Genomic DNA, 27104 nt, shown 5'->3' with positions numbered 1-27104 from the left:
CTGTACCATCTCTGAGCGATGAGCCATCAACAAAGACAATTTGATCATTTTCTTCCAATCGAGTACCACTGATATCAGGCCTTTTTTTGTACACAGTTCAGTTACCTCAAGGTAATCATGCTCGATGTCTTCCTCCTTTTCAATTTCAACAGTATCACTTGGAAGTAATGTTGCTGGGTTCAACACTGTACATCTTTTCAATGTTACATTTGGAGCACCTAGTATGCTTGTCTCATACCTTGTCAATCTTGCACCAGTCAAGTACTGTGTTTTCCTCCTTGTCAGTAAAATATCAACAGAATGAGGAACCATTACCGTCAAAGCGTATGCCATCACTACTCACTTACATCGAGAAAGGCTTTGACCAACTGCGGCAACCGTACGCAATCAGCCTGGTAAAGCTGCTGCGACTGGGTCCAAGGTAGCTGAAAAATAGGCTACTGGGCGTTAAGCACCTCCATGGACCTGTGTCAAGACAGACAAAGAACAAGCATCACATTCATGACAAAACAATGTGAATGGCTTTGTGTAATCAGGCCTTCCCAACGTTGGAGCTCTGCACAAACTCTCTCTCAACTCAGTAAATGCTTTCATCTGATCTTCATCTAAAGTTATGGGATCTGTAACATCTTTGTGTGTCAGCTGCTACAATGGTTTGGCAATCTCACCAAAATTTGGAATCCAGTGATGACAAATACCTACCATTCCCAGAAACATTCTGACATCTCTCTGTGAAGTCGGAGACCTTATCTGCAGTATCATTGTAATCATCTCTCTGGAGCTTCTCCTTGACCCCTTCTCAATCTGGTGTCCCAAGTATTTCACTGACTTCTGACAGTACTGCAATTTCAAAAGTGACACTTTGGGCCTGATTACAACTTTGGCGGAGGGGGTAAATCCGTCCCAAATGTGACGGAAATCCCACTCACTGTATTACGAGTTCCATAGGATATAATGGACTCGTAATATAGCGGGCAGGATATCCGTCACATTTGAGACGGTTTAACCCCCTCTGCCAAAGTTGTAATCAGGCCCTTTATGTCCAAATTTTCCCAAATGAGTTAACAGGGCAATCGAGTCATACTTACACTCGTCCCTTGTCCTGGACGCAATTAGCAAATCATTAACGTACTGTACTAGATTGGTAGTGACTCCAAATTCTTTTTCAGGATCTGATTGAACAGAGAAGGTGACTCTGTATAACCTTGTGGAAGCCTGCACCAGCTGTAGACTCTGTCTAGGAATTTGAAACTAAAAGAAACTGACTATCCTCATGAAGAGGCACAGAAAAGAAAGCCTGTGACAAATCAACCACTGTGAACCATTCAGCATCGCAAGGAATCTGAAGCAGTATCACTGCTGGGTTCAGCACTACAGGACAACACTAGACCACCAAGTAATTCACTTTTCGTAAGTCCTGCACAATGCGTGCTTTCCCACATGGCTTCTTCAAGCCCATTGTCGGTGAATTACATGGACTGCTCAACACTTCTTTTAAAACTCCTTGTTTCAGAAAATCTCCAAGTATCTGTGCCACTTTCATCAGATCATCTTGTGCCATGTTATACTGAGGAAGCTGCGGAAACACTACATTCGGCTTCAAAGTAATCTTATTCGGTTCCACTCCCTTGATTAAGCCCACATCTTTACCTGTCAAGTCCCACACATTTTCCTGTACTGTTCCTTGCAAGTCTGCATGTAATTCTTTCACAGTAAACATTGGGAAAAACTCAGTCAATGTGTACTCTTTGTTATCATTTTCAGTCTCAGTTTTAGGTGCCTGTTCTTCCTCATCATCGCTATTTGTCTGAACCTCTATTCCAGCAGTCGAACAACTAATGGAGCATTTTGTCTTACACAGTAAGTCCCTCCCCAGTAGGGATACTCGACTTGAGTCACAAACTACAAGCTTATGCAGACCCTGGAAGTTGCCAATCTCAACCTGTACTGGATCTGTGATCGGATTTGTCAACTGTCTGTTTACTACTCCCACAACTTGAACTGTTTTGCCTGAAAGAGGCAAGTTCTGAACTTCTGCACTTCTCACTGTAGAGCGTGTAGCTCCTGTGTCCACTAAGAATGAGACTTTGTGACCCATCACCTTTCCCTTCACAAAAGGTCCTCTATGATCTACCCCTAAGGAGGACACTGCAAGCATACATGGCTCTTCATCCGAACTAATACTCATCCATTCATCGTTTATTTCATTCTCACTATGTAATGGGAATTGGTGCACTGTGTCATTACTTCTGTCTTGTCTCTGACCTGTGACCTGCGGAGTAAGCATCATCTGTTGCTGTTCCATCGGGCTTGAGGTATCTGCATTTGCTGTCCAGGTACCATAGCAACCTGCTGCTGGATTGGTTGCAACTGTGTCACTTGAGCACGCAGCATTTCCACCTGCTGTATGGGTTGAAAATTCTGCCCTTGGTTTTGCAAGTTGGAATTAAGTCCTCTCATTCTAGGGACTTTCACAGTTTGAAATGTATTGACATCACCACCTTGCTGAACAACTCCATCCTGCACCATCATCGGACACTCCCGCTTCCAGTGTCTTGTGTTTCCACACAGATGACATGGTAACATCTTTTTCATCCCTTGCACATCATTTTGAACCACCACAGTACTCAAATCCAGACCATGATTCATGTTGACTCCACAATCCCTATCTCTCATTTGAGGTTGGAACATGACAGTTCCTTGCTGCTGCAGTATCTGTTGCACTAAAGCTCCTTGCACTCCTGTCTGACCTGCCTTAATTATTCATCACCATCGCCTTCTCCTTCAGCTTCTTCTGCTTCAACTCAATCTCACCACTACAGTATTTTGCATACTGCAGCACCTCATCAATCAGCTTTGCTTGCCAGCAAATCAAATCACTTTTAATCATCTGCCCTATTTCTGGTCTCAATCTATCGACGAACCTGAACACAAAGTGCAACATGTCTTTCGGCTCAATTGCTTCTTTACCACTGTACTCCTTGAACACTTTCAACAATCTCTCATAATAGATATGTATTGACTGTTTCGCCTCCTGCACTGTCCTGTCAATCCACTGCCAATCAATATTTTTAGGCAAGATTCTCGTCTTCGGGAACTCAATCACCTTAAAGTAATGTTTCATCACTTCAGGTGATGATGCACCTGTAACTCTATCCCTTTCTGGTTCACTTGTTGGCCAATCCACTACTCTCTTGCACTCAACCCACAAATTTGCTGGAGCCACTTTTTCCAGCAAGGTATTCAGGTCTTCCCACATGTCTTCCCACAGACATTTGGAAAGTTTCACAAATCTATCTGTCTGCTGGTACCACTCAACCGGTTTCTCTCTCAGTTTTGGATAATCATTTGTAAATGACAGAATATCACTATTGTGCCATGGAACATGAACAAACTGCCCTCCTGGAATTTCCCTCATCAGTAAAATTTTTACTGGATCCTTTTCTTTCTGAGCACCTTCAGACCCTTCTTGTGAATCTCGTTTTCATTTATCCTTCTTCTTTGCCCATCTTCCTTCCCTCTTCTAATGCTCCCCAAATCTGAGCACTCTGCAATAATTCTTTAAGGTGCGCCTTCATTCCTGCTGACCTCATATGCTCAAAATCCTTTGCCTCAAAGTCTAACCTGTAGCTTTGTTTCAAATGCTTTGTTTCCTTAATTTCTACGTCATGCTTATCTGCAAGGTCTGCAAATTTCTGGTGTATCTTGCCCACTTCTCTCGCAATCCTCGGATACAAATACCTAAGCTCTTTTTCTGTATAGGATTCAAACCTATTCACTCCCATCGTCCAACTAGCTCTGTTATCTCTGTGGACAATCTTACATGATTAATCTGTTATTCCCCCTTGGATGTGTTTCGAGGAGTATTCGAACTATCCAACCACTCATTCAATTGCTGTGCTGTCAATCCCTGTATTGAGATATTACGCACATTCGGCAATGTGGTACCACTGCACCTGGAGTCTGCAGTGTCAAAAGCTTCAAGCTCTGACTTGCACTCAGGCCATTTACTGTATCTGGAAGCACAACAAGTGGACTAAGATCCATTAATGGTCTGGATCACTCAAAGGTCTGAACCCTAGACAATACCACCTGTACATGATCACTCACTCCCCTCCTCATGAGGTCTGTGACATTTCACCCTATTCTCCTCCAATTGTTTTCTTTTGCGCAAACAATGGTACCGCTGGACCAACAGCTATCGGTAGTGATATTGTATCTGGTGCTGCTCTAACACTCGCATTTTGTGGAAGGATTACTCTCATATTCTGATTCATCACTGGTGTCACACCTGACTTTGTCCCTGTCTTTGGTGTGAACTTCAGCAAACCCTGTGTCTGTGCCTGAGGCAACAGCATTGGAGTCGGCTCAGTCTGAACTAGCATTGGCCTCTGAACCACTTGCTCCAACTGCACCACTAAGTTCGAAGTTGTCTCAAGAATTGGTACATCTGGATAAAATCTGTGTATCAATGGTGGGTGCATCTGTGCTTGGACTACCGAAGTAGTCACTCCATTAGGAGTACTCTGCACTACCTCTTGTATCTGTCCATTTTGTGTCTGCACTGGTCCCACTGTTCCTGTCACTTGTGCTGGAGCAGTCGGAACAGAATTAGTACTTGGACCCCTTCATGCGCCGCATATGGCGGAGGTCGATCCCTCAATATATGTGTAATAAGATCCTCAACATCTGAGTCTTCTTCATCTACATAAGTCTATTTCTTCTTATCTCTTGAACCCTTTTCACTCTTGTCATCATCCTCTTTTTCATCTGACTCACTTTCCTCTGCAATAGCAGAAAACAACCTAACACCCTGTAACGTTGTCATTCTCCGCTTCTTCTGTTCCCAATCCCACTTTGCTTCTACCAAGGACTTTTCTACCTTCCTTATTCTCCTCTGGAACTTCATCTCTTGCTGCTGACTGGCTACGAGTTCCCAAACTGCTAAAGCCTCGAACTGTGCTGGTCTTGGAAGTGGCTTTGTCTCATATAATGTAATTCGCAACTGATCCAAAATTCTCAAATTAAACGTTCCATGCTCTGGAAATGCTAAAGCTCCCTTTTTTTCTGTCAACTTGAACCACTGCTTTAACCAAAGACATGGCGCGACACCTCGCTCCTCCATCACAATAAATGCCAGAGAATTTTCCGGTTGGGTAGGCTCCCCAACCGTCGCCTTAATGTAAGAATCACCCTTTATGGCACCTCTGAATTCTTTGAAAAACGTAATCTTTCTCTTTTGTATTTATTTCGATTCAATAAGGAAATGACTTTTACTGCCAAGATTCCTTTCACACGCTTTCTCAACCAATTGCCTCTTACGGACGGCTGCTAATCCGCTTGCGACTCTTCTCACTAACCAATCTATCCCAGCGCGGCTCATTCTGACGTCATACTCACACACTGCGGCTGACAAAATCTTGCGGCTTGTCCTTCCAATCTTCAACTTACACAGAACTAATGCAAAATTATTGCGAGCACTAACCAAAAACCAAGAACCAAAAACTAATCCCTGGTTTATTACAGGAAAGGTACACAATCTCTTCAGAGACCTTACGGATTTTCACTAATGGCCCTTTTGCTCATGTAGCTATCCCTCCTTGTCAGTCTCAAACACTTGCAAGTAAAATTTGACCGGCGAATTTTACTCTTAACTGATCAATAGGTCTGTCCTGGTGCACATAGGACTCTTACCTCACACACCAACTTGTTGACCACGCCTGATCAACCTACTAAACCAGACAGATTACAACATATAACCAAGTGCCTCCTACACCTGTCAATATACTCCGGAGTCTTAGACCAGGCAGGGTCCATACATCACCAACAACCACCTGGACAATTTTTGAGCACAAAGCGCCACACACATATGAAGTTCGTCAACTTCCCTACTCACATACTGTGGAGTAGACACACTCCTACCAAACCTCAACTGGAGCACACAATCTTCCTACTTTCCTAACATACATCACAATTCATCTGCGATTTGCATAAGCCTTTGCAAGTTCAAACTACCATTTTCACACCGTCACAAAGACGCAAAGAACACACCCAACTTTACTAGCGGGATCCAGGATCTGGGAAAGTCATTTCTGACATCATCTTTGCTACAATTGCCATTTCAGACAATCAAAATTCAAACCTCATAAAAATGAACAACTAATCCTAACATAAACTCTCCAAGGAAACTAACTATCAAGCTGCTACCAAAAACTGCAACGCGCCTAGTCCTTAGTAAGTAAACTTACAAAGGGACGTGTATAGGCCGATGAACCTTTTGGATCGCATGGAGTATCCTAGCTATGTGGTAATCGATGAACATCAATTTTCAATGTAATCAATGAAATAACACTAAGAGAATCATTAAGCATGAGACAATAAATCAACATTTCATGAATAATCACAACTCAATTATACGTTTTATCAATTTTATTTCCATATTAGTTACAATACTACGTCATCAGGTTGGATCAAACTTTATTCAATCAAATCAGCATTATGTCATTAATGACCACCAATAACACAATCTAATCAGAATTTGAGAAAACATATGCGTGAATGCTTCAGCATCAGCCAACAAAAATGAATAATACCAGCATTAATAGCAGAGTTCAGCAATCGGTCCGTCAATCATTTGTCACTGTCAACGTCACCCAAAGGACCCTTACGTAACCCAGATTGACATTTAGCATGTGGGACTTCATGCAAAAACAATTTAGAAATGTGAATTTGGAAAACATCTAGCTAAGAGAAAAACTATAAAACAGCGCAGTTGGTACCTAGAAAGAAAGGCATATAAGTTAATCAGTCACATTGTCATAGCTACGTATCGACGGAATGGATCACCAACAAAGTCAGAATTCATCCTCAGGTCATCAATCGATCAGCAGCGCATCAGGCTCTCAAGAGCATGAGCCCAGAAACTTGGATCGCGTCTCTCGATGTCATCAATTCTCCCCTCGCATCTGCCCCCGCATCTGAAGTTTTAGCCCCTTGTCATGAGTTTTTATTAGAGGTTTTCAGTCCATCCCCCTAATTCCTAATTGGTCAGTCAATCAGCAGATATGACTCTAACCTATAATATTAATTTTACAAATCTATGAGTTCTAATATTTCTCTATCCCCAATTAGTTGATTGGTTCGCTGTACGATACCCTCATCCTCCGGCTCATCAGGTATCAAAAATGTTACATCTTCTTCTCCTCCAGTCAGTGCTTCTATTGTTGAAGTCCTGGGAAAGTACATCTTGTCTACTCTTCACATAATTGTTTAAATTTGATTCCATCGTCTCCTTTCCGTTGGTACATTGCAGAAAATTCTAGTTAAGCAAACTTTAGGGTTCAAGGTCAGTCTACTCTCTCAACTTCTCTTCAGCATGCTCTAATAATTCAGCTTCTGCATGAGGCCTGGTCAAACTAAGCCACGACTTTGGCTAAGTTAATTCTACAATATAATGCAAAACATAGGCTTTATATTTCAATATGACATATTACTACATTATTATTATACATTTTCATTATTTCACACATTTTTAGTTATTTTAGTACAAGTTTCTATAAGTGGCTGACATGCCCCTTGGGCACATTTTCAAAACATGCACATTAATTTTCTCTACATTTAATTTCTCTATGAACTTTCATAAATCATAACATGTACACATTTATTAATAATTTCTAATTAGCATATCTGCATCAACAAGTGCCAGCCTTTAGCATGTGCGAGCTGGGCGCAGACAGGCAGAGGGGCTCTGGAGCTACCTGCAGTGGTCTCCGCATGAGTTAGGTCCAAAGAAATGTATGTGTCGGTGGGGATGCCACATTTGTTTTTATTCGGGGCATTCTCTCAAGCAAAGTTCAGCACTGAGTGCTTGAACAGAAGAAAGAAAGCAACTCAAAACATGGAAGCAGTGGACAGGCACAAGTTCTTCGTACATGCTCAATGGAAGGCCCAACAGAAGAAGGGGACATGCTGTAGGCATGCCATGACAAATGGGAATGAAAGAAATGAGAGCAACCCTGAAGCTAACAAATTGAAGCTATGTGCGGGCTCTAGCAGAGACACCTGTCTCCTGGACGCTGTCAAGTAGAAACCTAACAAACCATCCCCCCCCAGGCCTGGTTCTGTGCTGACAAGGAATGTGTCAGTGAAAGGTAAAGTTTAAAATGTATATCTGAAACGGGCTATGTTGATGTTTTGTTTGTTAAATTACTATTATTTTCTTGTTTAAAAAAAAGGAGTGTGGTAGATATTTCGTACTTTATTGTCGACATCATCACATTAAACGTCTCAGACTGAATCAGTTCCCAACTTTTAGAGTGTCTATAACCAGAAACGATCATAATCGTTGTATAACGTTTGGTGTCTAATGTTGGCAGTTGATATTTATCGAGCTTCAACAGGGGGATTTCTTGTCCAAGTGCAACATTCCAATGAAGGAAAACAGGCCTCTGCAGTTGTGAATTTGATTTAGTGTTTGTGATGTTTTCTTTCAGAGTGTTGTCTAGTCTTAATCTCGACATTCGTCTTTAGAGGGTGCTCTCAATGGTTTTTGGAACAAGTTATAGAAGGTGGGTCTTCTCAATTGCATTCTTTAACCTGTTTGTGCTTGTATATCCTTTAGCCATGCTTTCGTTGGTGGTATGCTTTATCCCAACCAATCCATGGCTATTCTTAGCCAGCACATATGCCATTGATAAACCTGTTTATTATTTGTTGGTTGTGTTATAAGTCCTAGCAGCCAGGACTCCAGTGAGCCTGTTAACCTGCAAGTCAACTACTATTTTTGTCACAGTTTTCCAATAATTCTCCATCTAAACACAATCCCACACTGGGAAAAAAAGACACATTGGCCCTCATTACGATCTCGGCGGTTAAAACTGCAGAGATCCGGGCTGGCGGTCAATAGATGACCATCAGCGTGACTACACCCCGACGGATGTATATTGTTTTCCCCGCTGGGCAGAAACAGTGTTTCCACCTGCCGGCCCAGCGGGGAAAGAGCTGTAACATTGACAATGTCTCCAAATAGAGCCGCCGCCAATGATGATGAGCGGCGGGTGCAGCTGCACCCGTCGGGCAGATCACTGCCTGTAAATCGGGCAGTGGCCTGCACGATGGGGTACTGCGTGGGGGCCCCGGAGCACCCCTTCCGCCAGCCTGGTGGCTAACGGGATCATTATCCGAGGGGCAGCGCTGCTTGCAGTGCTGCCCTTACGGAAAATGATTCCCTCCACTGTCAGGCTGCCTGTCGATGGCAGCCTGGCAGTGGAGGAGGGCCGTCTGTGTCCTTAATATGGCGGTGAAGACCCCCATGCTGGTGGCTGTCTTTGCCCCCGCTGCCGGCATGGCAGTCTGAACCACCAGGGTTCATTATGAGCCCCATAATCTTGTTACAAGTCTTTTCCGTTTTATTGGCTTTTCTGTTAACTTGGTTGAGAAATTCAACATACTTAAGCAACAATTGTGTTGTTATATCTTTCGCTTTTTTTTAACGTTCTGGAATCCAGCACAAGATACTCCACCAGTGTCCCTGATAATATCACAGGGTTTACCCCTAATGCCTCCTTTGATCTCTCAAGGGCCATATTGCTAATTGCTGGTGATGGGCATTGGAAAAAACAGCTAATGGAAACAACTAAAAATAAAGGTGGCTCTGAGTCTGGTTTTCTTTCTCTTCATCTTGCTGTCACCATGATCCCTGACAACAGTGGTGAAGGTAGTGCAGGTGATGAATGACAAACTAAAATGAGCAACAGTTCAATTGACACCTGAGCCAACAGGGTTGCAAGGAAAGTCAAGCCATTTTTCTTTATCTGACACGTCATTCTGTACCCCTGCAATTTTTAGGCACTGTAAGTACAAGATGTTATCGTGTGATCTGTGACGATAGGAGCCCCGGGTGGCACCATCAGTATGTCTCTTCTACTGAGCTGCATACTGTAAGCATAAGCAGAGTTAAGAGGCATGGGTTTGGGTAGCATTTGTTAATGTGGGAGACGTGTAGGGTAGAGCTGAAGTACAAAAAGTTTAATAATTCACAACTTAGCTTTTAAAATAAAGAGCCAGATTTACTAAAATGTGGAGCAGGACAGTGCTGTGCCAAAATTTGCAGCACCTTGTTGAATCACTTTAGAAATGCAGGGATGTGCCGTTTTTCCTAAAATACAGTGCACTCCTGTGTTTCCTCCTCTGCCACTGCTAAATTTAGCTGTCAGCACCAATGCAGGCACCTTTTCACCATAGTGTAATGGTGTTTGTGTTGTAGGGATTGATTGTTTATGTGCAGGAAGGTGTCCCTTTCTGCACATAATCTACAATGGCGATTTTGGCAAGTATCAAATCTTCATCTTAGAATGATTGTTTATGTGCAGGAAAGGACACCTTCCTGCACATAAACATGAATTAATGGCCTTTTGCTCTTTCTTTGTGTACTGCAGAATGCAGCACACATGGAAAAAAACAAAAATGAGGAGGAATAAAAGTATTCCTCCTCATTGTGCCATGCTAATGTCACTAGCTTTTGGCGCTGCCACAGATTTATACCTTTCTGTAAATCTGGGCAGCAACAGAAGCAATAGGTGTTGTGGTGGAAAGCCAACAGCTACACTCATTGCACGCTCCTAAGATGCAGAAAACTGTGTCAGAGGGGCCCATATTTACAAGGAGTCACGATCTGCAGAATGCTTCTCACCTTTGACTGAAAGATTTGAAAGGGCACCCGGTCTTCTGCTGGTGCTGGATAGACTTAGATAGGGGCGACCCTTTCTAGTAGCCAGGGTGCTGCCTGACAGGAAACGCCTAAGCAGACCGTACCCTCCAGAAAGAGTCCCAGAGGAAAAAAAAACAAATATGGGAAAAAACCTCAAAACAGGAACTCCTGAAAAAGAAGAAAAAACAGGATTGACACAGGAAAAAACAGGAAAAATCACAACCAGCGCAACAGGAACTGGAGAAAACATTCAAACAGGAGCAAAGATCATCACCAAGAGGAAGTGTTTGCAACGCAAAGCAGATCAGGACTGAGTGACTTATATACTGGAAGAAAGTAAGTGACAACACAGAAAAGAGAAACAACACCATCTTGGATTGGAAAAGCCCATAGAACATAATGGGAAAAGTAGCAGTATAAGAGAAAAAGGCATGCTGGGAAAAAGGAACAGAGGAAGACAACATGGACCCCTGCAAGAAAACAGCATGGAAACCAGGAAGAAATTAAAATAAAGAGGAAAAGAAGAAAAAAATAAAAGAAAAGGAGTCCACCACTGACAGGCAAAAGAAATATCACAAAAATAGGTAAGGACGACTCGACCGGGAGCATAAAACATGCTTCCTGGAACGCGTCATAAAAACGGGGCTAAAATTCGGAGGACGGCGCTCCGACAATCGGTTAATCGCGGCATCACACAAAGTGGCGTCAAGCTACAAAAAGTGGAGTAGCGCCAACTTCAAAATGTGGCACACTGCACAGCGCCACTGGAGTGTCACAAAAAGTGACACAATGGCGGGGCTAGAGCCTTGTAAATCGCAGTGCCCTTCCTCATCCTGTTCAGATTCCCCTTCTAGCCTATTGTGGTTACAAGAACAGCCCTTCTGACATTGCTCAGCAGAATGTCTTCCACTTTTCTGCTACACCCACTTCCAATTTTCAATTTAGCCCATTTCTTCCCAGCCATAACAAGCTGCCTGTAGCTGGTATGTTCGCCCTACAAGGTTCTGGGCTGGGTCAGACCTGTGTAACCCTGGCAGATCCGACAGGCCTTGGGTAAAAGTACTGATGTTCAACTGTTGCAGCAAAGATTTCTACAGGTGTTTCCAGTCCTGTTGCCACAATCGGGACACATTTATTAGCCGTTGCAGTCCTAATATTTTGTGCCACTGCAACTGTCACACTAACAGACATTAAACAGGCCAGCAAAACATGACTTTCTCAGTGTTGATTTAATTTACTTCAGCTTTAACCTAGTCCTCTGCCGTTCTCTACAATGTAAATTTTACACACAATAAAAGAATGCCGTATTATTGTGTGTGCAGTATTACACAATTAGTATAAATGTATTAACTAGTTAAAATGTTTAAAACATGTGGCGCCAACAGGAAATCCGTCTTTTTTGTGTGGGCACCCAGTAGCTTTTAGCTTTTGCTCACATCTATATTGTTCCTGGTGTTAGGTCTCTGTGCACTTGAACTGCTAATCACTAGTAAAATGCCTGTGCCCCCCTTTAAAAGTCGGATTTTTAATAAAACTTAAGGAAGCAAAACGTTTGGAAAGTTACCTTCCCCCTGCCTGAAAATCCTGGAGACTAAGGGGGTCATTCTGACCCTGGCGGTAATTACTGCCATGGCGGAGGTCGGCGGTAGCACCGCCAACAGGCTAGCGGTGCACCGCTGGGCATTCTGACCGCGGCGGTTCAGCCGCGGCCAGAAACGGAAAGTCGGCGGTGTACCGCCGACTTCCCGCTGCCCTTGAGAATCCTCCATGGCGGCGGAGCGCGCTCCGCCGCCATGGGGATTCTGACATCCCCTACCGCCATCCGGTTCCTGGCGGTTCTCCCGCCAGGAACAGGATGGCGGTAGGGGGTGCCGCGGGGCCCCTGGGGGCCCCTGCAGTGCCCATGCCAATGGCATGGGCACTGCAGGGGCCCCCGTAAGAGGGCCCCACGAAGAATTTCAGTGTCTGCTTTGCAGGCACTGAAATTCGCGACGGGTGCAACTGCACCCGTCGCACCTTCCCACTCCGCCGGCTCCATTCTGAGCCGGCGTCCTCATGGGAAGGGTGTTTCCCGCTGGGCTGACGGGCGGACTTTCGGCGGTCGCCCGCCGGCCCAGTGGGAAAGCCAGAATGACCGCCGCGGTCTTTTGACCGCGGAGCGGTCTTTCGGCGGGAACTGCTTGGCGGGCGGCGACCGCCGTCCGCCGCGGTCAGAATGACCCCCTAAATATGCATTTACAGTTCTGCCAGTCAGTAATTAGCATTTGTATAAGGGTGGAAAATGGTGCAAATTGCTATCTAGAAGCCAAAAAATAGGCTAACCTGGATGGGCAGAGGTGACCCCTCTGATCCTGACAGAATATGCCGGGTGTTGCTGTGAGCATCCTCTTCAACACTACAGTGCCAAATTCTGCTTCAATGTGAACTCCTGCTTGACAGGTCTGATGGATTTACATATAAAACTGGGGAAACACTTGAAATTACAGAAAACCGGATGCTAAAACAATTATTGTATATCCACTGCCTGGTTAATGGAACCCCCTGCTTTCTTCCACCAGACTTCTGTCTCTGGGTTTGTTGGGGGCACAGTGACTGTCCTACACTGGATTTTTGTGTTAGATGTAAGAGGACTCTAGATTTACCATTGTATACTCCTTATGCACCCACCCAGAACTCAGCCTAAGTTTAGTGTGGATGAAGACTTTTGCCATCTTGAAAATACCCAAAAGTGCTTAGGTATGACCCTGGGAAGTTTTAGCCCACTGGTTGGGCTGTGCCCAGGAATCATTTCAAATCACTAGCTTGTGCCAGGCATTAATGTGGCACGTTGAGGCATGCACTTCAGAACACTACTGCACATGAGGATGATCAGAAGAGGACTGAACTCGCTCTCTGCGGCCTCAGAAGAGCCCTAAAAGACTAGACCTGTGCTCTCTCTTGCACCCAGGACAAAGAAGTGGACTCCAAGAGTCATAAGGCTCACCATCCATTAAATTCAACCTGGGCATCAGGTCCTGTTTAATGCCACAATTAATTTGATACCTTACAGTACACAGTTAGGTAGTCCCATTCACAAGTTAACCAGGATGTGGTGCCAATTGGTAACTTTCTACTAGTCAAAGGGGCTACTAACCTTTACACAGCAAAACAACAATTTAGAGGTGTTGCTGCTAAGACATATATAAACATATATGTCCTACTTACTAATATACTCCTCCCTGCTATAGGGCTCGGTAGGACTTCCTAAGGTGAAACTTACATATATTGATAAGAGAAGGGGAAACTTTGCCATTGCTGTAAATGGCAAAGTTGAACTGGCAGTGTAAATACTGCCTTTGGAGTCTGTAGTGACAGGCTGGGAGCCATTTTGTACTTTGTCTCACACACTGGCACAATCAGTGCTGCAGCCCTGGGTGGAGACTCTGTCTTACATGCCCTTGGTGCCCTGGGTACCATATACTAGGGACTTATAAGTAAGTCAATACTTGTCAATTGGTTATAGTTAATTGGGGAAACACTTGAAATTACAGAAAACGGGATGCTAAAACAATTATTGTATATCCACTGCCTGGTTAATGGAACCCCCTGCTTTCTTCCACCAGACATCTGTCTCTGGGTTTGTTGGGGGCACAGTGACTGTCCTACACTGGATTTACACTTCTGCCAGTCAGTAATTAGCATTTGTATAAGTGTAGAAGATGGTGCAAATTGCTATCTAGAAGCCAAAAAATAGGCTAACCTGGATGGGCAGAGGTGACCCCTCTGATCCTGACAGAATATGCCGGGTGTTGCTGTGAGCATCCTTTTCAACACTCCAGTGCCACATTCTGCTTCAATGTGAACTCCTGCTTGACAGGTCTGATGGGTTTACATATAAAACTGGGGAAACACTTGAAATTACAGAAAACGGGATGCTAAAACAATTATTGTATATCCACTGCCTGGTTAATGGAACCCGCTGCTTTCTTCCACCAAACTTCTGTCTCTGGGTTTGTTGGGGGCACAGTGACTGTCCTACACTGGATTTTTGTGTTAGATGTAAGAGGACGCTAGATTTACCATTGTATACTCCTCATGCACCCACCCAGAACTCAGAGCCTAAGTTTAGTGTGGATGAAGACTTTTGCCATCTTGAAAATACCCAAAAGTGCTTAGGTATGACCCTGGGAATTTTTAGCCCACTGGTTGGGCTATGCCCAGGAATCATTCCAAATCACTAGCTTGTGCCAGGCATTAATGTGGCACATTGAGGCATGCACTTCAGAACACTACTGCACCTGAGGATGATCAGAAGAGGACTGAACTCGCTCTCTGCGGCCTCAGAAGAGCTCTAAAAGACTAGACCTGTGCTCTCTCTTGCACCCAGGACAAAGAAGTGGACTCCAAGAGTCATATGGCTCACCATCCATTAAATTCAGCCTGGGCATCAGGTCCTGTTTAATGCCACAATTAATTTGATACCTTACAGTACACAGTTAGGTAGTCCCATTCACAAGTTAACCAGGATGTGGTGCCAATTAGTAACTTTCTACTAGTCAAAGGGGCTACTAACCTTTCCACAGCAAAACAACAATTTAGAGGTGTTGCTGCTAAGACATATATAAAAATATATGTCCTACTTACTAATATACACCTACCTGCCATAGAGCTTGGTAGGACTTCCTAAGGTGAAACTTACATATATTGATAAGAGAAGGGGAAACTTTGCCATTGCTGTAAATGGCAAAGTTGAACTGGCAGTGTAAATACTGCCTTTGGAGTCTGTAGTGACAGGCTGGGAGCCATTTTGTACTTTGTCTCACACACTGGCACAATCAGTGCTGCAGCCCTGGGTGGAGACTCTGTCTTACATGCCCTTGGTGCCCTGGGTACCATATACTAGGGACTTATAAGTAAGTCAATACTTGTCAATTGGTTATAGTTAATTCAACATACACTTTGAAAGGAGTTAGAAACCAAAGTGACAGATTCTCAATGGCCGAAGGGTGCTCCAGAGTCAACCAGACCCAGGGGTGTTGTCAAAGTCCAGATTGGTCACCCAAGAGGGACATTAGCTTCCACCAAAGATTTTCATTCCAAGCGCTGTATCCAGAGACCAGTAGCCCAACAGCAGCAGTTCTTCTACTGTCTTGAAGAGGACTTTGTGAGACCTCTGTAGCCAAAGTTGCCCCACATCACCCGTGGACCGAGAAACCACCAACAGGGCAACCCCATCTTCTGCACACCAACCTGAGCATTCTTGAGCATCTTTTCACCCTCCATCATAAAAACCACTCCATTATAGTCTACGGCAGTTGTGTTGTAAAGTTTGGAACTGGACTGGAAAATGCTATGGTGGCCAGATAACTGTCCAAATCTACTCCATTTTCCCCCATCCTAGACATTTATCATGTACGATTTGGTCACCCAAACTGGGCCGGAGTTGCTAAACTAACCTTTACATACTTTTGAAAAGTTCAAAACGTTTTGTTGACCAATGCTTGTTTGCAGTTGGATTAAAAAGTGATAATACCTTTTAAAAATCTGTACCTTCGTAACCCTATGGTGGAGTTTGCTTATCAAGGTCCATAAACTGCATTAAAACATTTATATTTGTGCATTGTTGTCGCTGTCCTTTCATGTTATGTGACTTTCTTATTCCGTTGTTTGGTACTGTTAAATGCTATATGCTAAGTTCATTTGTGCCCACCTTGCTGCTAGAAAGCCAGAGTTGAGCTGAAGGTTGCTCAAATGAACCTGATTGCCCCCAAGACAGTTTTTGCAAGTGTATTCCATGATAAGGACCCACGGCCCTACTATATAATACACCCAATTCCTCACATTAAAATAATAAGGTTTGGCAATAAAATCCATCCTGCTTTGTTTGGAATTGACAGGTGGTGGAGTATTTCTAAACGAGGTTAATGGATGTTTGCACCCTACCATAAGGGTAAGGGAAAATAAATAACATTACAATCAAATTAACATCTAAAGTTAACATTATTGCAAATGTGTCCACGCAAGGAAAACCCAAGTATGTAATACAGTTAAAGGGTTTTATAACAAACTCAGGTTATTATAGACAATCCTCAAGACAATAGTATAAAAATACAAGATTACCATCAGGTGTCCAAGAAGTTGGAACAGCCGAAGCTTGATTAACATCCAACAGACTAAGCAATCAATTAATACAATACAACACAACACATAAGCACCAGAACCTGATGCTCTGAGAATAAACACTAGCCGGTCCCTCTAAGCATGAAGGCAATCCAAACAATCCAATTTAATTGATTAAGCACAGAAATCCATGAAAGTGACAAGTCACTAACTGACATGTGCTGGGCTACAAAAGATAGGAACAAAAAGTAAATAGGAAATAAAGGACAGAAAGAATTTGACAAAATGACATCTGGGGCAGGATAAAGCCAACTAAAGTTGGCATATATAATTAAAAACAGAAGGTATCAGTTTTCAAAAGCTCGGTCAAGAGTCTTCTCATGGGTCAGGGAAAAATTCTAAGACTTCTCATCTCAGCCTTAGGAAAGGTGAGGGCAAGGATCAAAGCCCAAGGAAAGAGTCTTCTCAAAGTACAATCATGTCTGAGCCAAATTCATTTGGGGAAAGGTAAATTAAATTCCAAAGTGATCGCTGATTTGTCCATTCATCACACCACATGAATAAGAAGGTTCAATTGTTCAATCATAATCCCTCATATGACAGTCATGTGCAACATCAGAAAAGAGTCCCTTTACCAATATGAGAAAGGCATCCATCTCTATTTTTATGTACGATCTGAAACAATTTTGAAATATTCATGTTTTCGGTTTCTTAGTGTTCCAATTTCAAGGTTACTTTCTCAGGCTCTCTATCCATAAAACAATAGGATATCTATTTCCAACCTAAAGTTTTATGGGAATTAAGTCTGAAAGAAATGACATGTTAGGAAAAGAAATCAGCTTTTCATATTCTGAAAGTCTGAGGCCTAACAAATACATGTCTAACTAAAGCAAAATAGAATTAAAATGGCACACTTTATTCTTATCAAATAAAACACATGTAAAGGGTAAAATCATAAACTCGTCATGAATTATTCTTGTTATAGTTCATGTTACAATAAATATAAAATGAAATAACGTTCTTAATACATTCAAGCATCTATAATGGGGAACTGCAATTTCCAACATTAGTACATTACATTTAGTTGCATTAATTAATATATTCATTATTGTTTCAGTGAAAGTTACCTCTTTACTTCTTTTGGAAGCATATAGAATCAAAACACATGATTATAATTAAATCAAAATATCTCTACCACATTACATTAGATTCATAGTCTACACTGAATGCACCTTCATATAGGTTTTTAGTTCACCATGTTACAACTACCTTGTTGGCTTCACAAAATATAATACAAACTCGTCACATATAGATGGTCACTGTGATGTCAAAGGTAGCAGCCACATTTCAGCTGCACAAAACCTGTAGTTTTGATAATGCAGTGCCAAAATCTACCTGCATTTCACTCAACAGAAGCATTTGCCAGCAAACACCACCCCAGCATCTTAACTATCCCTGGGAGAGTTTTGGCAAGTGCTTCTTAATTGAGTTCAGAGCCCTCTTATGTAAATTAGATTTTTGTAATATGAATCAGTGTGTTTACTTTTCATTGTTCCTCTCCAGTGTTATCTCCAGAATGTTTTGTGTAATGTTCAGAATACAACAGCTTCTTCTGTCCAACAAGAGAGTTTGTTCATGAATACCTCAAATCATTCTGTGATGTGGGTTATATGGATCTCAGTGGTGATAGGTACCAAACCATCTATAAAGATATCTGAGATTGCCAAAATTTGGGGCCTGACACCATTCTTGTTTTTTATCTATCATAATACCCATCTTTTAAAGTTCCAACATGAGGGTCCCTGTACATTACCGGAAAATTCTATCTCTAACTAGAGGCATTAGCTGCTGCTGCTGGAAATTAATGTCATTAATTTCATTGACAAAAAAATGAATAGGTCACAATCACATATTTAATAGCAGAACCACTCTTCTAATGAGATCTGAGGATAATCCCATTCCCCCATGTCCCCATTTAACACACCCATTGCATATGACACTAGAGTTTTGTAAAGGAAACCAACAATAGCCTGCCATGAGCATCAGCCTTTTTACTGAGAAGTGAAAATCTGGTACTATGCCAGCTGTCCTCCTGTTCATTATTATGCATTAACCCTAGTAATTTAGTGCGGATTTTGTCCCTTAAAACCACAACAATCATCATATTTAAAATGCAGTATGTACATGAATTCCCTACAAAGTAACTGTGAAGATTCATTAGCAGGTTGTCATGCTCAGACTGGGAGTGAAGTGCAAGCATTACACAGCAGGAGACGTGTGGAAGCAGAGTTTCCCATTAATACTATTTTAAAATTTAAACACTGCATATAGTAGTTATTGCTTGTTATCTTATATGACTGTGTCCAAAGCTGCCACAGAAAGATATCTGGCATTTGTCAATGCCACTCTTGAAGTAGGCTCCCAAAATATCAGACCGAGATGATGGGGACTATAAAAGGACTTGACAGAATCAATATATGTTGGCTAATGCAAGTGAGGAATTGAATTTCAGCGAAAACTTTTTTTAATCAATTTTTATTGCCTTTTCTTCGAAAAAATACATAATTTTGTCAAAATCCTTCGTATATGGATTATCTGTTGATCTTTAAACAGTAAATACTTAAGGTCAGGTTTCTCCCTTTTAGTACTCTTTAAAAGTTAGTCTTGCTTGAATCTGCCTTCTGGATGGCAATATCTATTTTGTTCGTACTTCCTCAAATTTGTCAGGCACACCCTTATCGTTGTACTTTTGTTGTAGGTATGCAGTCCAAAAACCATTTAATCTAATCCTTTACTAACAGCAAATATTTTGTTCGCCAGTCCCTTCACTCCGAGCATAAGGATCCATATTCTAACTATGTAAGGAGCGTTCTCTCTATTATCCTCTCCTCTGTGAAGGAGATTGCCAAGTTCTTTTTTCAGTATAACTACTTTTGCTTTTACTGAACTAATATTTAGTTTCTGCCTAGCTAAAGTCACTATTTTTTCATTGTAAGCTTTTTCAAAAACCTTTAGTAGTTGAGGTCCACATGTTAGAGTTGCTGATATGACATGGAGTTGATCTTTACCATTCTTTCTCCAAACACACCTTGAGGATTTCATCATCGATTCAAAAATCAGGCACGGGGAATCTTACTTTATAAAATCATAACATTAACATCTTAAAATTGATTTAGGCTTTGGCGTTCACTTTAACAGTTTACTGTACCTTAACATTTTATGTGTCCTGAACTAGTCCTTCCCTATAGTTTTAAAGTATCCTGCATATTTCACAAGATGTAGTAAATATACCATTTTGTATTGGTTTGCCTTCGTCATCAGTGGCCAGAAATGTCTTAAGATGCACAAAGCAACAGTGATCAGGCCTCATGTTACTGTGAGAACCCCATTAGTTCTACTACAAATGTTTTAAAAGGTCTGGCTCGGCTGCAATTAGCAACTCACAAAACCTTTCCGCTGTAGGTTCCCCCTTCTTATGTATTAGATCCAACATTACTCTGCTCTGATCTGAAACTGTGTCTTTGGACAGGATCGTCTGGTGCTCCTCTTTGCTGATAATGTTTTCTTGTTTCAGCTGGTCTACCACTGGCTGCACCACTGATATTGCATTGATGATTTCTGGCCGATACTTCTTCAGAAACTGCACCTCTGAAAAACAACAATATACTAGGTTTAGCCATTCAATTTTTTTTAAATATTTGTAGTTCAGCCCTGCTCTAGGTATCCTCATTTCTAACCACTCTCGCTTTTTATGTGGTAGTTGCAACTTTATGGTCCTGATTATCAGTGGATCATAAGGAAGTTCAAATTTGCCTTACCAGATAAAACCTGTCTTCCTGAGGGGAGAAGGGGAGAGGGTGTCGGAATTTATCAAATGTGATAAATTCCATTTATCCCAAATTTGGAACTTTAGGCCTCTTTTATAAGCCCAGTTGCATCACACTTGCACCATGTAACGTGATGCATGCATGTTCAACTCCAAAATTAGATTTATGAAGCCACGGAAAGCCACCTTGCGTGGCCCTGAATGGCTTGATAAACCTGTAGTAAGGCAATGCAGTGCAATGTGCTGAATTGTGTTACTCTACCCCAGAAGCTGTTCCATGGATGTAGCGTGGGTGTTCCCACGCAATATCCATGGATTTAGATGCATTCCCAGACTTATCAGTAGTAGTGGACCTGGGAATGCACCAAAATGCTACAGCTTCCAGGTGAGGTGTAACGAGGAGAAGTACCTTTATTTCTCCTCACTTTTTCCTCACTGTATGTGTGCTGTATTCTCAGGGGAGTGTTTCGTGCAAGAAGTAGCTCCTTCCTGCATAAAAACATTCTTCCTTACAATGCAGGCAGCCTTTGCACCATGGTGCAAGGGTGCCTGCGTTGGTGCTAGGCAGCCAAAATAAAAACATTGCAGGGACAAAGACAGGAATGCACTGTATTCTTTTAAATATGGCATATTCCTGCCCTTCCCCTATGATGCAGCACAGCAAGGTGACTTGCAGTGATCTGCTGCACCAGAATCCTCTAAATATGGGCCTTGGTACTTAGCGCGACACAACCAGAATTTCACTCTAAACACCATACTCTTTTACCCTTTTAAATTTTGGCAGGTTTGACCTACTGAAATTCAACAAAGGGGGGGGCTTTATTGCACCCGGTAATTACTAGGTGTGGTAAATTCCATGCACCGCGAAATTCTGAACCCCTGCGCAAACTTGCGCATGAGTCAGAAAACTCTGGCCAACTTAGAATCAGGGCTTTGGTATAGTGCTTGCATTCCTTAAAAAGACCAAAGTTAGCATTTGTAAACACTATGATGTATTTTTGTTCACCAAGAAAAAATGACTATCCATTTTATTGCCACCCTTCTTCATGTATCTGATTTCAAATCTCCAAGGGGTTTAGTATTACTTTTTTTCATTTCTCTTCACACACTTGTCTAAGTTGTTACATTGCCCACAAGTACAGGCTACCAATGCGGTCTAATCAAACAAACTAAAAAGAAAATTAGAAGCAGGAAAAATTCTTATAAAAGTTATTATACAACCTCACTTTACCTCCCACAAACACCAGAAAATGTGTTTGGAGAAGGACAACTACATTTTCAGAAGTACAATCATATAATCAATACCTTTAATCGCAAATGGAGATCTCATAATCTCAAAGTCTGATCAAACAAAAGCAGTATTCTAATCAAACAGTTCTTAAAGATTACCCTCGGCAGCATAAATAGAACTACTTCAGAAATGCAAGGTAGGCTCTTCAAGTCAGCAGTCTGCTGGAATACCACACGGTTTGTTCCAGCTTCTGTTAATGAGGGAACAAAATATTCCAACCCAAACCCATTAGCAATATACCTATGTTTTGAAGTCAATCTCCAGGTCTTAGGCCCAGATTCCGAGTTGGTTGAAGGAGTATGTGCTTTTTATCACACCAAATAAAATCCGACTTCCCAGGATTCAGAATTTGTCAGGTGTATTTTGGGGGAATAACATGTATATGTTGGTACTTACCAAGTCAAAATCTGCATGTCATAATAAATACCATATAGTTTTCCCCTGTTAAAACCCAACTATCTGACAAAATGTAACAAAGGGTGAGGCACTAAATGAAACCGGTAATTTACAAAGGGCCATAAATACCACTCAACTCGGAATTCTGACCCTTTTCAGGGGTAGGAATACTCTAATAATCAAGGACTCATGGCTTTAAAGTCCAACCTAGCTCAATCCTTCAATCAAATAGTAAACAGGCTCCAAGTGTCATCTGGCGCTATGCTTACCATACGTAACACCACCTTAACAGCCTCTCGCATATAAACTAAACAGGCGAGTCCACAAATGGCAGCAAAATCTTTGGGATTCCTAATATATACACAACAGAAAACTTGAAATACATCATATTCAGTGCCTAATTTGCAAATTAAAAAGTGCTGGTGCGCAACTCTCTTCCCAGAATCCCGGAGCATGCTGATTACCAAAGCTGTGCAGTCTTCAGTTCACCTCTTGCCTCTCTAATCCACTACTAGAGACTACCTTCCCTTTGATCTTACTCTTGCAGGTCTCTGCTTTCCCCTTCGCAAGTGTTTTTTCTGTCTTTTTCTTCTTCCTACTTTCCCTTATGCATTTTTCCCTCTCTAGCTCTTGTGAAATGTCCAAAGAGGAAAAATAAGTGCCGGTCCCCAAAAATGAGTGCCGGTGGCCCCCACTGGCAACCACCCGCTAAACTAAAGCACTAATCATATCAAAGAAAGCAGACAGGCTAGACTGCAAATGGGGATGTGTCCCACAATAAGCACTATTGTAAGCATGGCTCAAAAGGCAACATACGTGTTAAATATAAATGAAAAATAAACTAGGGGCATAGTTTAGACTTTGGAACATGGATTAAGTATTTTACTCTTACTCTGGTGAGAGTACTCCCCGCAAAACTTTAATGATGTCTGCTGGCCCAGCAGACATCTTTTGCATTTACAGGAATACTGTGACAGAAATTCCTGCAAGTACTGTAAAAGTTTGATGGACAGCTCCATCAACAAGATCTTTGTAAACTTTCTACTTTTTTTAAATTTCAAAAACAAAATCTAAAAGAGTAATTGTGTGTGTGAAAATAAAAAAAAGCAATGACCCCCTAGCCATGGGAGTTTCTTCTCATAGCATAGGGGTCATTTTGCAGTTTTCACTGCCCCTTACCACTAGGTTTTATCTGGCAGTGACAGTCAGCGAAAGCATGATATTTGTCTGCCCATTTAAAATACTGCGTGCGGACAAATGGCAAAACCTTTAACAGCCATTACTCTGTTGAGCCATTAGTGGTTTAAGCCGGCGGCAGAGATGGAGTAGTCTTTGCATCAACATACTGAAGGTCTGTTTGGCCCCAAATGAGGCAGGCAGACTTTCAGAATGGCAGAGAGGGTATGCCATTGCCACTGCAATAGAACACCCACTCCGCCAAACTCTAAATCAGGTAATTCATACAATACACACATTCAACAAGCACTTATCAGCAGCTGTGGTGACACTGGATGTTGGGAAGGAGCAGCATAAACTGCCCCAATGGATACTGGGGACTTCAGGGAAGGAAGGGGCACCAGAAGATCCTGACACCTTCTATCATTGGCTGACCTTGTCATCGGTCACCCAATGACACAAGGGCCTTTCCTAACTTGTCACAGAGTGGAATGGTGTCAGTTAAAGTTGCTAACCACACCCTACCCCACTCTGTGATGAGGCTTTACTGAAAAGACAGTCAGCTCTGGGAACTTCAGGGCTTAAAACTGAAGTGCCCAGGTCTTAGCCTATCAGCGACACTCCTACTTGTCATGAGCAGGAGGGGACCTCAGAGGGTTGCCAGTCTGAGAATGTTGTGCTCTCAGCCCTGTAAAATCTTCAACCCAGAAAAGCTTGGCTCAGGCAGACTAGCACTTGTGCATTGATACATTTAAAGCATCTTGCTGCCTTACAAAAACATGAGTGTGACATTTGTTCAACCTGACAGAGAGTCATCATGTTTGCAAAATGGAGGCTTAATGACCCACAACGCTTGTCTTCAGGATTCTGAAAAACATATTCAAATTGTTCTGGGATGATTGATGATGGCCAAGGAATCGGCCACTGCACAAGAGAGGAGGTACTTGTGCTGGGTCTCTTGGCAAAAAATTAAAGTGATAACATTCCTTTTGGAAAGTGCTCATAATGCATGCATCACAAGTAGTTGGGAAGGAACAAACACTTAAAAAATTACTTTTCCCGCAAAACACGCATTATTATAGCCACCCTTGGCATATTTTGAGCATCTTTTGCCTATGGTGGCTGTTCCTTGTATAATGGTGACCACTCGTGGCATAATGATGAGATCCTTAAAATTATGGTGTCCAGTCCTAACATGCTAGTGACCTGGCAAATGATGGCCATTCTCTGTATGTTGTTAGCATCCTTGACCATAATTGAGGACATACCTTGCATAGTCATCAGTATTATTAACATACTGTGGGCATCCTTGGCATATATGATATTTAGAATTGGAACAATAGCTGACATCAATGGCTTATTGTGAGCGTCCACATCATTATCCATCATTGACATAATGGCGTCTGTGGCATAATATGGTATAATGGCACCCTCATTTATGGGTGGCCATTTAAGGAAGACATGACTTCATACCTGGGAATAGAAGGTAGAAGCTGATCAAGAGAGCCATCTTTATGTGGGCGTATTTGATAAACTAACAAGCTGATACACAAATGTATATTTACTCAGTAAAATAGTCAAAATAGTTTGGTTTTTTTTAAATACAAGGTTTTTGTTTGAAAGAATTACATTTTCTTATTTACACGAAAATCTCGCATTTGACAGCAAAACTTATTTTTTCTAAGTGGATAATGTTTGGGGGCAAAATGTTGTCATTTACAAAATGTATTTAAAAATGATCATTCAATAAGAATTCATGCTGATCTTTGTAAATTTAGTGATGATTTTCCTTGTTGCCAAAATGTACTTCTGTCAATGGATATTTTGTTACTAAAGGCGAAGCATTTCATACAGATATAACATTATGACATGACTGTAGGTACCATGCCAGATGCTTTGTAGTACTCACTACTGTTAATCCCGCACAGGGTGTTTGATAACCTGATTTTGTTTGCAGTAATAGCTTTTGAATTTGGTAAAGAAATGTCCAGTATGTGAAGTTAGCAGAGGGTAAGAGAATATTTCAAGTCATTTTTCTTTACTTGACTTTCCTAAACATTTGCTTCCTAGTCCAAAACCAGAGAAGGAGCTGGGCTTCTGATTGGGAGGTTTTCCCAAAAGTTGAAGGGGCCGTCTTTCAGAGTGTGGTATTTAGAATCTAAGGCAAAATAGACAATAGGATCTGAGTGGGGTTGTGATTATGCCAAAATAGACTGCTCCGAAACTGATTATTCTGTGGCCAAAATTTGTTTATAAGTGCCAGAGGGATCCAGTCTCAAAGAGTACTGAGAGCAGGCTTAAAAGGTGTGAGCAAATTCAAGGCTTGCATTCCGTTCTACAAAGCAGAATGGAGTGGTTGGTGAAATGATGCTCATTGCATTGTACTGTAAACAAAGTATCAGTATCTAAAGGAGGAACACTAATGAGGGTAATGGTACAGCAAGCTGAATAAATGTAACAAGTACACCATTTATCAATGTATGCTGCATTTTGGATAAACAACTAGAGGTTTGTTTTTTCTGTGGATTTTCTCTACTCTTACTTAGGGCAAGGTAATGCCATTATGAAGATATTGGTACATTTGAAGGATGGAGACACAAACTCTGGTGTAAGGTATCTGATATGAGCTCAGCGTGGTCAGGGATGTTTAAAAGCTGGATCCCTCCTTGCACGGTAGCATAACAACCTTGTCAGTCTTAAATAGGTTCTCCAGTTATGCAGGTCTAGTATTGAAAGTGGTTGGTTTTTCACCAGGAGATAATCTTGACTGCATGCATTCACAGGGAATACTTCCAGCACCGGCGGAGAAGGATCCAGGAAGAGGGTTGCAACCCTCACTCCAGGACATATGAACATTCCCAAAACTAGTGCTGCATGTAACTGGTTGCAAATGCCTTTTGCTTAAACGTGCAGGGCACCGTCCTGTTATAAAGTCAATAGCCACCTGCAGTACAGGACCTCTCTTTAATACTGGCAGGAGTCTTGACCAAAGCTGAACTGCCCTATGGGAAGGGTGCACTAGATGGAAATTCCTAAACATTCTTAACCCTTTTGTGAATCAGCGAATTAGAATAAACTGATGCACTGAATATATAGCTTGAAGATGGTGCTCTGTGATACACACTGTAGACGAACGTCAATATTTTCCTGTTTTAATGCCAGTCAGAACAGAAGCATAAAAATGACCCAGATAGGAAACAGAGACAGTGAAAACAGAAGCCATCTTCCAAAAAGGGTGGCCTCCGGTTTATTTCAAACAGGCAGAAAGGGAGTTGGACTGGGCTAGGCTTAGTCAATGCAAAAAGTCTGGAGGTTGATGGATGAGTAAGAGGCAACACATTTGTTTTGAGAAGATTTTCAAGCCCTGATTTGGTGCGTGCAGGAATCACAATCACTTCTGAGGAATAGAGAGTCGGAAAGCACAGAGAAAATACACTGGAGAAGCATTGGATGTGATGTTCCCAGTTGACATATTATACATTTTCTTCAAAGTAAGAAACTAATAATGATTTAGAAATAAACACAGCGCCAATGTACATGATTTGAACCCCCAGCTTTATCTTTAGTATTCTACTGGTCTGTGATCTGGGTTTGAGCTCTTTAACTAC

General features: G+C 42.0%; 1 protein-coding gene across 2 annotated transcripts in view; it reads right to left on the bottom strand.

The window, feature by feature from the left end:
- Window positions 1–17702: 17702 nt before the first annotated feature.
- The window catches only part of LOC138285054 (receptor-interacting serine/threonine-protein kinase 3-like), a 783148-nt gene continuing 773746 nt past the window's right edge, over window positions 17703–27104 (bottom strand). For both annotated transcript variants that reach the window (XM_069224506.1, XM_069224507.1), the window contains one exon: window positions 17703–20455. In XM_069224506.1, the coding sequence (XP_069080607.1) occupies window positions 20205–20455 (251 nt within the window). In that variant the 3' untranslated portion in view covers window positions 17703–20204. The remainder of the gene's footprint in view (window positions 20456–27104) is intronic.

Source organism: Pleurodeles waltl, chromosome 3_1 (assembly GCF_031143425.1).
Source record: "Pleurodeles waltl isolate 20211129_DDA chromosome 3_1, aPleWal1.hap1.20221129, whole genome shotgun sequence".
Lineage (NCBI taxonomy): Eukaryota > Metazoa > Chordata > Amphibia > Caudata > Salamandridae > Pleurodeles > Pleurodeles waltl.
This window is presented reverse-complemented; position numbering and strand designations above follow the sequence as displayed.